This window comes from Nelumbo nucifera, chromosome 3, assembly GCF_055504915.1.
Source record: "Nelumbo nucifera cultivar China Antique chromosome 3, China Antique-T2T, whole genome shotgun sequence".
Taxonomy (NCBI): Eukaryota; Viridiplantae; Streptophyta; class Magnoliopsida; order Proteales; family Nelumbonaceae; genus Nelumbo; species Nelumbo nucifera.
Genome location: NC_142651.1, coordinates 97,144,767 through 97,157,791, shown reverse-complemented (window position 1 = coordinate 97,157,791; position 13,025 = coordinate 97,144,767). Strand labels below are relative to the sequence as shown.

The window sequence follows — 13,025 nt, the reverse complement described above, 5'->3', positions numbered from 1 at the left end:
ACTTAGATAGGGGCTGGTCGGTTTCAAGCAATCCAGATGAGCTGGAGACAACATCATACACAGCAGGCTGAGCTACCTATCACACTTGAACACAACAGTATTCAGTACAGATGGGGCCCACAGTGAGCACTGGCGTGTTCACTCGTGATAGGCAGCCCAGCCTGGTGTGTATGATGTTGTCTTCAGCTAACCCGCTCCCGTTTACAAGATAATATCACATTATCATTGTTAATCCATAATTCAACTTCACACACATTCCACAATTTAGTTAAATGCAATTTCAATGTAAAATAAAATACAACTTCGTACACATTCCACCAAGGCCAATCAATATATATCGATTCTTCTGGTCAATTCGGGTATAGTAAACCCCCAGACCCTGAAACTAGTTTGGGTGGGGGCTGGTTCCAATCAGTTCCGAGTAGAACCGACCCATTTTTCACCCCTACTTATACCGCACTTTTGAAAGGAAAGAATTAAATCAGAAAAATATTTTATTAATTAATAAAAGTATTATTTTTGCTTTCAACCCCTATTCCGATTCCGATTCCAATTCCAACCCCCTATTCCTACAAACCAAACGGGGCTAGTATTTAATGGAAACCCTAGTCGAGGTGCATGTAATTTACTCCAGGGTGATTACGAGCGGTGATATTTTTAGTCTGGCCCGGCCCACCAACAAATTTCGGGCTTGAAGGAAGCCCTCTTATACTGCTGAGCTAGTGCATGATCACCCCTAAATCAGCATTAAATACCATATTTTTGAGCTGTCGTTGGTCCAGATGGTTGGACTGTTTGGCCTGGAAATTATTAAAGCAACATGTTCCATCTCACCCCTGAACCGGAACTTTGTCAAAAACCCATTGACTTATTCAGGATCTGCTGACTTAGGTGGTCAAACCATCAGCCTGTTCGATCCTAACAACAGTCTTTGGCTGTTTTTATTTTTATTCTTTTAAAATTGCAACAGACTGTCTGTTCGGATTAGTCGGTTGGACCGCTGACCCATAAACCGGTGACCAAAGTGCTTCCAGTTCTAAGTGGGTTTTTAAAACATTGCTATATAACTTTTGTACGAAAACATTAATGGGAGTAGGAGTTGCTTCCAAGGTTGAAATTAGCATTACGACACAAAAACTACAAATGCAAAGGCTGTGTTTGGTTGCAATGCAAGTAAATTTATAATCAATTTATTAATTACATTTCAGTATGAATGGACCATGTTTGATCCTCACCTAGAAAAAGTGGTTTTTTCGGTATCAACGCAAATTAATTATAATAGGGGTGAGAAGGAACAAACACCAAAATCACTTGGTCAAACAGGCGAGATCAGCTTCCCTCAGGGCAATCCCGTGTTTACACCGTTTCAACCGACATTTGCAACCTTTCATTGGGAATATTTTCCCATGAAATAAAGCACACAAGTAGGGGCATATTCTCAATTGGAAGGCTATAAAGGCTGCTCTAATGGGCTTTGCCCTGACGGAAGCTGAACTTCAAACAGGCACTGATACCATGTCAAGGAACCGTTCTAACCTAAAAGGTGAGGGTCCTGAATAGGTATTTATTCTCTAAGGTTATGTTTGGTTGAAGGAAAATGCATGGACAGGAAGGAAAAAGTAGGAAAACCTTTACAAACCTTATATAGATTTCTCTGTCTTTCCCTTCCTTTCCCTACCTTTTCTTTCAAACCAAACATAGCCTAAAGGATATGTAACAGATTCTTGTGCCATAATTCACATGAATTATATCTTCTATTAGAAACTCACCCTTAAAAGTTAAATATAATCCACCAAAGCACTGATAATTCCATAACTCAGTTTGGGAAGAATACAGATGCAAATACGTACAGTGCAAATACAGGGTTTTGAAAAATCATATACATCCTCACAAGAAAATAAAATAAAATACCATATACATGATTTTGCACTGAACATATTTGTGTTTGCACTCTTCTCAAAGATCAGTTTTGGAAGAGTGCAAATACAAACATATACACTGCAAATAAAAGGTTTAAAGATGCCGTATACATGTATTAGCACTGTATACATTTGGAAGGAATACAAATACAAATGTATACAATACAAATACATATAAAATAATACAAAATACAACGATTTGCACTCTACATATTTGTATTTGTACTCCTTTTCAAAGCTCAACAGTATTATTAAGGGCTAATGTTTTGGTTATAACTTGAAAAATGTATTTAACAAGGTTTAAGCAATCCTCTCCAGATTTGAGGTAGATTGAGATAGATCTGGCCCCCAAGCCCAATTACAATCCTGTAGCGCAATAGGCCAAAACCCAAGTCGATCCAACAATGGCACCCGATCCGAATAGAAATAAATTTTGTCTAAGACGGTATAAATCGTTAATGGTGCGTTTGGTTTCCGAGAAACGGATGGGAAATGAAGCATATTTGAAGAATATTCTTTTTCCCGTGTGTTTGTTTCAAACGAAAACCTAGGAAAGGAAATGAAACACTAGGGGTGTGGGTTCCCAAATGAAAACACTGGGAAAGGAAAGGAAAGAAAACCCGAGAAAGGATATTTGAAGAATATCCTCACCTCCCTTCCTCTTGTCCAATGGTCATATCTCCGGCGTTCCCGTCGGACGGTAAGTGTAGTTCTGACACTATCTCTTCATTCCCATTCTTTTTTATACCGTTTTTCTCCTGTTCCATTTGATGGGTGGCCATTGAAATTTCACCACCGTGTCCATCCGTCCTTGGCCATCTAGACCTCATCACCGGTGTTCTCGGTGAAGGTAGGCTTAGATCTGGCATGATTGAACCAGATCTAGCTTCTAACCAAATAGTCATTTGAGTTTATTCGCACGATCTCCAGATCTGGATTCTAGAATATGGTTGTTCCAGATCTGGACTTTATTCTCCGACACGGTAATATATCTTTTGATTCAAACATTTTTTTTTCGGTTGAACTTGGATTTGAGGTTGTGTTATTTTTTTGTTTTAGGCTGAGTTTGGAAAGAGTACAAATACAAATATATACTGTGCAAATACATACTAAATAATGCAGAATATAAGGTTTTGCACTCTACATATTTACATTTGTACTCCTTCCAAACTAAGCCTTAGGTAATCACAAACAACAAAGCATTTGATTTCGGCTTCAAGTAACAAGTTATCTCAGATCTAATATTTTCTTTCACTACCCTATTTTTTACAAGTTTTTTTTTTCTTTTACGCTTTGCTGATTTGGAATAAACTTGCACGAATGTTAACTTAATTAGTTTCTATATATGTTGATCTCAGAATGTTGCATGAATGCAAGATTCATGCATTCTTGTTCTAATTCTTAAAATGCTTGATTTGAACAGGTGTTGAACTGTGTGACTAACAGGATAAGATCTCATTTTATGGGATCCAATAGCTCTCATGCATGGATGAGAGAATGATTAATTGTATGGCTGAATTTAAACAGGTTTCCTTGATCTATTATGATATGTTATGTGGACAGGTTGGCAGGTGTTCATCTATTAGATCTTCAATGAATGATTTGTACGTTATAACTCGTTCTAAGAATGAATTTCTTGCATAAATGAACAGGTTTTGAACAGGTGAATAGGTGTTTAGTTTGCTTACTAGCTACTTAGATCCAGGTGCATTGGAAAGCTTTAAATGGTTCATTATTAGTTTTCTTGGGATCAACTTAGTAGCTATGATTATCTTATATTATATGGAATGAGAAACAATATGTAATGCAATCAAGTACCATACACAATATGGAACATGATAGTTACCATTTTGTCGAATGTGATTGTGATATCTTATATGCACCTCATTGTTGCCACGTGGCAAATTTACACATTCATGTGGTCGACTATGCAATGTCATTGAAGAAGGTGAGAAAGGATGACAAACTTGGTTTAATATGTTTACTGTTAAATTTTCTTAGAAAACAAACACAGGAAAATGAATTTTGATCATACAGTTCTCAAGAAACAAACCCTGGATGCAAAATGGGAAAAAAATATATTCATTTCTCATTCCATCCTTTCCCATCCCATCCTTTCTCAACAACCAAACGGACCATAAGCTTTCATCGATCAAGTCGAATGGGATTGCTTTGTTTCCATTGGCTGCTTTGTTTCCTAGATTCATATGGGACTCCCAGAACTTTTTCTGGGTGGATAAGATATCTATCTCCCAAGTGCATAATTAACTTTGGAAGGAAAGTTGACATGAGAGGTTATAATAATTTTTTCCAATCTAATAACGAGTTTTTATGGATAGAAAAATAATTATATAACTTACCTAAGAATCAAAAGAAATACTTATTCCGCTAAGTATTTCTCAAGGTTCGGTTTGTTTGCGATACAAACGCTGAACTAGGGTATTTATATACCCCGATTTGTATTTGCGAGAGCTTGTTTGATATGTAAAAAAATAATGATTTTCAGATCAAAAATATATTTTCTGACACTTTTATACTCTCATAAGAGAACATTACTGTACCTATTTTTTTAATACAATTTTGTGTTCTTTTGATAATTAACTTTTTGACCAAAGTTAAGGCATTAGAGAATAAGATAGTTAGAGCATTTAATGATGGGCCCACACTTTACACCGATTTCAAACAAACAAGATAAGTGCAAAAACGATTTAAAATGTGAATCATATTTGCATTCATGGACCGAAAAAAGGGTAAATATGCCGTGTACATATTTGCATTTGCGTTTACAATGTACACATCAGATCAAATTTTCTCGGATCAAATAGGAATGATCCGAATCTGATCCAATTTCTTATCGGATAATAGGATCCAATCTAATTCGAAGATCCGATCAGGGGTGATCTAAATTCGATCAAATAGGATCGGATCACATTTGCACCCCTAAATCCACTATCCACTACAATTGTTAGAGAAGTTACGAAATGTTGGTTGTTTTTATGTTTTTGGTGGTTGATGTTTTCCTGATGTAGCCAGTTTATACTTCGGTGATGCAAATGCAATCAATGACGTTAAATGCCAGCTTATACAGGCACCTTGTACCAGTGCCAGGTGTCCTGTTAACTTACTGTTAAAAGCCAAAAAAATAAACACTGACGTGTTCGCTTTTGATTGGTGGTCGCTGTAAGTTGCCAAGACGATAGTTGCTGCAGATGCGAGATCTTGATTCTGTGATACAAAGGCAAAAATGATGAACTACATAATTAATGTTTTGATTATTTGTTGTAGAAAGAAAGAAAAAACAAATTCATAGGAGTGTATTGAGAAATAACTTTACCCCATGCAATTGCATTGGGATAAGGCTTAGATGATGATCGATTTTGAAATAAAAAACTACTGGGCACTAGTGTGGCTTGCCAAAGGTAAATTACTGTGTAGAGGAAAAAAAATAGTGAAAGGTAAATTTTTTAATTAAAAGTTTATTAGAAAAAAGATCTATTTAAAATAAATAAAAATTCATAGATAATAATATATTTTATTTAATAAAATAAAATAATAAATAAATAATCAGGACCATTAGGCAATAGAGTAAAAGAGGGAGAAATGACTTTTGTCATTGTATTTTTGTTTTATATAGTGGTATAATTGTAAATAGTTAAATAATTATTAATTTATTTTAATAAATCAAAATAATTAATAAAATAAACGAGATAGATAGACAATCAAGCGAGAGAGTAATTATATATAAATATATACAGATTCTAGGTCTTATTTTGCTAGCAATAATAATTTGTTAGATTATTAAATTATTAACTAATTATTTAGTAAAATAAGTAAATAAATAAATAAAAATTTATGTATTATCAACACAAGATTGGTAAAGGCTATTTCAAATTATTTAACTAATTAATTTAGCACTTTTAAAGGGTTAGGCTGAACTATTGGGCTACCCAGTCCATGAACAGGTCTAGTTGGTATAGCCTGTACCTCTCCCATCCCAATAATAAATGAGTTTTTATTTATTTATTTTACTAAATTAAATTGTTCATTTATTTATTTTAATAAATTAAGTAATTATTATCTATCAATTTTTATTTATTGAATTTACTAAATTATTAAATTAAATAATAATTTATTTAAATTATAGCCTACACCAATCCTATCCCAATAATTAATTAATTAATTAATTAAGGGTTGCCAACGGGCTAGGTCGAGTCTTTAGGTTATGCGGCCCACTCTTGGTCAAGCTTGGACAAGAATTTAGGCTTGCAAGCTCAAACTCAGAACACCAAGCCTGATTTTTTTTTCGACTCTAAGCTATCAATAGGTCATCGAGCTACCTGGTCCATTCTTGGTCAGGCTTGGATAAGAATTTAGGATTCTAGGCTCGGGATCAGGCTCAAAACATCAAGCCCAACTTTATTTCGAGCTTGAGGTGTCAACGGGCCATTGGGCCCAAAACATCAAGTCCAACACGGCCTCCAAACAAACTCACAAAGGTGGGCCTGACGCCTGAGCCCAACGGTAATAAAGCCAACCCTATTAAATGGGCCCAACAAACCCAACCCCACGAAATCAGACACTCTCCAACATGCCTCCAAGCAAACCCATGAAACCCAAACCCAACAAATTCCACTAAGCCCAACAAACCCACGAACACCAAACACAACCTAACATGTTCAATATGGGCTCCAACAAACGCAACCCACGAAACCCAAACAAAACAAAAAACACTAATTGCATGAAACCCACCGTTAAGAGTTAGGACAAAGGCCATGAGTCCAAACCAAACAAATAACAAGGCTACAAATCCGAAGTTTTGTCGAATTGGCATGTAATACGGAAACAAATCACATTTAGAGAAACTTAAAGAAAAGAGTAAAAATCAAAATAAACAGGAAGAATAACTCTTCACTAAATACTTAAGACAATCAAAATCTCCTTTAGTTTTGCCCTAACTACTCTTTATATAAACTTACACCCTTATGGCTCAAGAAAATTTCTTAATCTATTAAAACACTCATTAATAAAATCCTATTAAAACTCCTCAAAAAAAAATTCTAATTGAAAAAAAAAATCAGAAATCGCGATCTAACGTTAATTTAGTAATTACAAAATAGGATAGAAGTAACTTAGTAAAACCGAATTAAGATTGAAATTCTGTGATGATGTTATCTCAGTAAGTTTTTTTATTTGATAAAAATAAGAGGAGCTATACAAGATGGGGGTAGCTCGGCCCCAAGCATCTGTGTAAATATTTATTTAATTGGGTTAATGCCGTCATCTCTGCTAGGGGTGTCAATTGGACTAGATTTGGTCCAATCCGATCCAGTCCAATGTGAATCCATTACAAATGGATCAGGTCCAATCCAATCCAATGAATATTTTAGACCATTTTAGACTGGTCTAATTCAATGTCTGAACCGTTCAATCTGTTTAAATTCATTTTAATTTAGATTGGTTTCAACCCAAATCCGGCTCATTGACACCTATATTCTTATCTTAGATCAGTGCACAAGATATTGGTTTAATTCAACTGAATCCGATATAAATTTATTATAGGTCCAGCCCAATCCAATAAATATTTTGGATCGGATGGGTCCAATCCAATCTTGTTGATCCGTCCAATCTGTCCAAATTGATTTTGGATTGGACGGTCCATTGACACCCTTAATCTCTGCTTTGTTTCTTTTATAATGCAATCGTGGTTATAAATGCCACTAGAACCAATGCGCAGTAACGAGTTGTGCCTGATCGGATGGTACTCCAGCACTGAAAGTCTGAAGGTGCAACCAGAAAGAGTGGAGAGGACCACCGAGAAGCACTGAACTTTGGTGAACCACCTTGAATTATGGTCGTTCCCGCTCCGCAACCAAAACCATATCAAGAAAACAACAACAAATTAAGATTTCAATTGAAAATAAGAGAAAGAAAGAGAGCGAGATGAGAGGGGTAGAGGAAGAAGATGAACAATGTTTTGACTGTTTTGACTGTTGAATCACCATGTCATCCCAAAGAAAAAGAACAATCGGAAGGTGGAAAGAGAAGCACTAGGAGTAGGGATGTTTGAAACCAGAAACGATGGAAAGAGAAGTAGAAGGATGAAAAATCGGAAGGTGGATTTCAAAAACGTGCAAGAGGAAATCATCTTTCTAATCCTTGTGTAGTAAAGAAAATGACTTAGAAATTGAGTTATAAATGGTTAAATTAATCTATTGCTTAACGAATCCTTCAAGCTTTGGTTGCAAAAAGCTCTTCATCATCTTCAACGTTGAAGGATATCTATCCAATTTTGAGTTTCTTGTGGAACCCAGGACCAATGGAGTAGGTATGTAGAACCCAGGATTGGAGATCTCTTCTTCTCTTAACGCTTTTTCTTAGTCCTCGTTTGCATCCAAATGCTAAAACCGATAAAATTTAGAGAACAAAATGTTTGAGAGATGGAAAATTTCACTTGATGCTTGTTCGAACCTCTGTTCCACTGTTATTGGAGGTTGCATGTAGGTGGATTGAAGGGTCCATATAAATTTTGAGATAAAACAAAAAATATTCTGTTTTGAGATAAAACAAAAAAAAAAAAGAAAACAAAGCAGGGTGGAACTAAGAAACAAGCTTATGTTTTGTCATTTCAATGACAGAGCATGATGGAACTAAGAAAACGTTGAATATGTTTTGCTTTTGCTTCATCGAGTCTCAAATTCTCAATGGCAGGGTTCTTTTATTTGTTTGGCGTTTCAATGATAGAGTTATATTCTATTTTATTTTATTTGTAGCTTAAGAAACAAGTTTATGAGAAATTGAGAATGTACATTCTGAAGATTTGGCGTTATGAGAAATTGAGAATGTACATCCTGTGAGGGAGATTATATTTGCAGACACGAAACAGAAGAATGGTAAATCCTTCACTCCATACCACCTTCTTCTCTTCTCTTAAGCAGGTAAACATTAAATAGTCATATAATATCAAAACCCATCATCAAACTATATTTATTTTTGTTACATTTTAATTACAAATTTCATCTGAACAGGTTGAAATCAGAAAGTTCATCGCAGGTGCATAGACAATGTTCTTCATCAACTAGAATAGGAACAAGTTGCAATTCAACTGACCCTCTTAGCTCTCTTATTTGTTGGGATCTTTAATCTAATATGAAAGTTAAAATAAGAACCCAACGAACTGGGTTGAATGACTGATTTTATTAACAATAATCTTGGCTTAAATAGCTATTCAAACTTTCGAAGCTTCTGAAAAACTTCTAGCTTCAATGGTTTGGTCATTATGTCCACCACCTGATCCCGACTCCCACAATGAACTAATTCAATTGTACCATCCTTAGTAAGATTCCTTAAGAAATGAAACCTCACATCAATATGCTTGCCGCGACCATGCCTAACTGGATTTTTAGACAACTTGATTGTTGAACTGTTGTCCCACATCACAGTAGTACAGCCTCCATTAGAGTGTCCCAATTCCTTTAAAATTCTCTTCATCCAGACTCCTTGACAAGCACAGACTGCAGCTGCCACAAATTCAGCTTCTGTGGTTGATAAAATCACAATAGGCTACTTTTTTGAACACCATGCAACAACACCTGAACTCATTAAAAACATGTACCCAGATGTACTCTTCCTGTCCTCCATATCTCCAGCATAGTCGCTATCTGTAAATTCCAACAACTCACCATCTCCTCTTTTCTTATAATAAATTCCATAGCTCACAATCCCTTTTAAGTATGGAAGTGCTCTCTTAGCTGCCTGTAGATGAATCTCCATTGGTTTTGCCATATATCTACTTATGAGACAAGTAACAAACATCATGTTAGGTCTCGTGGCAGTGAGATACATTAAACTCCCCACCAACTACTTGTAGTACGCCTCATCAACAGGGACTCCATCTCCATCTTTGCTCGCTTTGAAACCTGGAACTATTGGACAGCCCAGTGAATTACTTTCCATCATACCAAATCTTCTCAAAACCTCCAAAGCATATTTCCTTTGGCATATATAAATACCATCAGACTTTTGTAGCACCTCGATCCCAAGAAAAAACCTCATCTTCCCCAAGTCAGACATATCAAACTCTCTTAACATTGAGTTTTTAAATTCAAACATCATAACTTCATCATCACCAGTAAAAATTAAATCATCAACATAAACACTTACAATGATAATTTTTCTTTCTCTGCTTCTCTTTGTGAATAATGTCTGCTCGCTATCGCACCTCTGAAACCCTTCACCAATGAAATGTACTTTGACTCGACTAAACCAAGCTCATGGAGCTTGTTTTAATCCATACAAGGCTTTATGTAACTTGTAAACCAAATGCTCACTGTCCTTTTTTTCATACCCTCTTGGTGGCTCCACATAAACATCTTCGTTCAGCTCACCATGGAGAAAAGCTGACTTAACATCCAGCTGAAAAATCTTCCAATCCTTCTATGCTGCCAGAGCAATAATCATCCTTACAGTATCCATCCTTGCCACTGGTGCATAAACTTCTGTGTAGTCTACTCCATGCTTTTGAGAGTACCCTTTAGCAACCAAACGAGCTTTATGCTTATCAATCTTTCCATGCTCATTGTATTTGGTTTTGTAAACCCACTTTACTCCAATTTTTTTGGCTCCAGTTGGCAGCTCAATGAGTGTTCATGTTTTGTTTTTCTCGATGGATTTGATTTCACTGTCCATGGCCAATCTCCAATTTGCACTCTTCACAGCTTCCTCAAAATACAATGGATCAGTTGATACCACTAGTGCCATATGAGCTTCATCCTCAGATAGACCTTCTCCACTATCATAATCACCCATCCACGTAGGAGGTCGCCTCTCATGAGGTTGCCTCAATTCCCTCACTCTCTCTTCACCCTCACTAGGACCATCTTCCTCTTCTCTAACTCCCTCATCACTAGTATCATCTCCATTCCCATTTTCACTCACCCCTTTTTCATTCTCACCAATCACTCTCACCCCATTCTAAGTCTATTACTATTTATTTTTCATAACTCACATCCCAATCCCATTGCTTCCCTTCTTCAAAAATTATATCTCTACTCACAACAATCCTCTTAGCAATAGGATCAAATAGCCTGTAGCCTTTTGACTCCTCACTAACTCCCAATAGTACACAAGTAATGCTTCTACTATCAAGTTTAGTCCTCCTTGCTTCTGGAACATGGACGTGTGCTATGCAACCAAAGACCCGAAAATGATCTACTGAGGGTTTCACTCCACTCCAAGCCTCCTTTGGTGTAACATCCTTGACAGCCAATGTAGGACACCTGTTTAGGACATAGATAGTCCAGTTCACTGCCTCTGGCCAAAAGGTCTTGGGAATGTTCTTGTCAGATAGCATTGAACGAACCATGTTTATCACGGTTCTATTCTTCCTTTTGGCTACACCGTTCTATTGCGGAATATAAGCGGTGGTCAACTGTCTCTTAATCCCACTTTGTTTGTAGAAATCATTGAATTCATTTGAATTGAATTCTCCTCCTCAATCAGTGCGCAAACTCTTAACAAACAACCTTGTTTCTTTCTCAACCATAGTCTTAAAGCATTTAAAAGAATTTAAAGCCCCTGACTTTTCTACCAAAAAATACACACAAGATTTTCTACTATAATCATCAATGAATAACAAAACGTACCTCTTATTGCTATTAGATGTAGGAGTGATCGGACCACAAATATCTGCATGAATAAGTTCCAATTTCTGAGTTGCTCTCCAAGTACTTCTCTTTGGGATAGGATCATGATGTTGTTTCCCATTGATGCAATCAGTGCATGTCACACTTGAGGCAGAGAGTTGAGGAAGTCCATGTACCATGTTTTTGTTCAGCAAGGTTCTCAAACCCTTGTAGCTCAGATGCCCATACCTCCGATGCCAAAGATGAGACAGATTTTGAGTTCTTGTGTGAAAGCATTGATCAGATTGTGTTTAAGAAGGAGCTTGAGACTGAGTCAACAGGATAAACATCCTATTGGCACTCATGTTGGTTTGAATGATCAAACCCTTCTTTGGATGAAATATCTTGCACATCCCTCCCTTGATCAAAATAGCCAAGCCTTTTTCTTGCAACTACCCTATACTCAAGAGATTATTTCTCAGCTCTGGAATATAGTATACCTTAGTAACAACATGATTGACTCCATTCAACAACAGCTTCACACTTCCCTTTCCCATCACACTCATCTTAGTGTTGTTTCCCAATTTCATCGAATGCTGAAATTTTTCATCAATTTCACTAAACATAGCTTGATCACCGCACATGTGATTAGAAGCAATTCATCTTCCTCATCAAGCTCTGCATAGTTTGCTTCTTTGTTCCCAGAAGGACATTCATACTGAAAATGTCCAAGATTATGGCATCGGTAACACTCCACAGTTGCCTTATTGAAACCTGCTTGACCTCTCCCTCTTCCTCTTTCTCTGTAGGCACCATGACCACGACCTTTTCCTCCTTCATATGTCACTTTCAAGGCCTGCTCCTCACCATTGTGCCTCTAGAATTTCTGTTCATGTACTATTAATGAGCTTTGTAACTCATCAACAATGAGAGCATCAATGTCCTTTGACTCCTCAATAGAACAAACAACATAGTTGAACTTTTCAGTTAAAGAACGTAGAATTTTCTCCACCACTTTAACATCCTGCATATCTTCTCCATAAATTCGCATCTTGTTTGCCACTGTCATGACCCTAGAGAAATACTCTGTCACTCCTTCACCGGACCTCATCTCAAGAGTTTCAAATTCTCTGCAGAGAACTTGAAGATGAGACCTCTTGACCCTTGCATTCCCTTCGAACTTTTTCTTCATGGCATCCCATATTTCTTTGGCGGTATCCTTCTTGAGAATGGTGTCGAGAACTGTGAGGTCAATGGCCTGGAAGAGATAGTTCTTCACTTTCAGGTCCTTCAGCTACATCTCATCATTCTTCTTTTGCTGTGCATCTGTCTGCAACGATCCACTTGCAGACTCAACATAGCCAGACTCCACCAGCTCCCGATATTCCTTAGATCGTAGGAAATTTTCCATCAGCATGCTCCAATGGTCATAGTGACCATCAAAAAGAGGAATGGATGGTTGTATAAAACTCCCTTCAGTAGTCAT

The 13,025-nt window shown here is 36.7% G+C and overlaps 1 protein-coding gene across 1 annotated transcript; it reads right to left on the bottom strand.

The window, feature by feature from the left end:
* Positions 1 to 12,125: 12,125 nt before the first annotated feature.
* On the bottom strand, positions 12,126 to 13,025 carry LOC104586904 (uncharacterized). The gene is made up of 3 exons (XM_010244285.1): positions 12,888 to 13,025; positions 12,438 to 12,797; positions 12,126 to 12,395 (listed from the first exon to the last, which is right to left on the bottom strand). Exons 1-3 carry the CDS (start codon positions 13,023 to 13,025, stop codon positions 12,126 to 12,128), a joined length of 768 nt encoding a protein of 255 aa, XP_010242587.1.

What these genes read in the sequence shown, in the direction of transcription:
- LOC104586904 (XM_010244285.1), bottom strand. Translation starts at nt 13,025, where the DNA reads ATGACTACTGAAGGGAGTTTTATACAACCATCCATTCCTCTTTTTGAT. An exon ending in AGTCTGGCTATGTTGAGTCT is followed by an intron (nt 12,798 to 12,887) that starts GCAAGTGGATCG and finishes TATCTCTTCCAG; the next exon opens with GCCATTGACCTCACAGTTCT. An exon ending in AGTTACAAAGCTCATTAATA is followed by an intron (nt 12,396 to 12,437) that starts GTACATGAACAG and finishes GGTGAGGAGCAG; the next exon opens with GCCTTGAAAGTGACATATGA.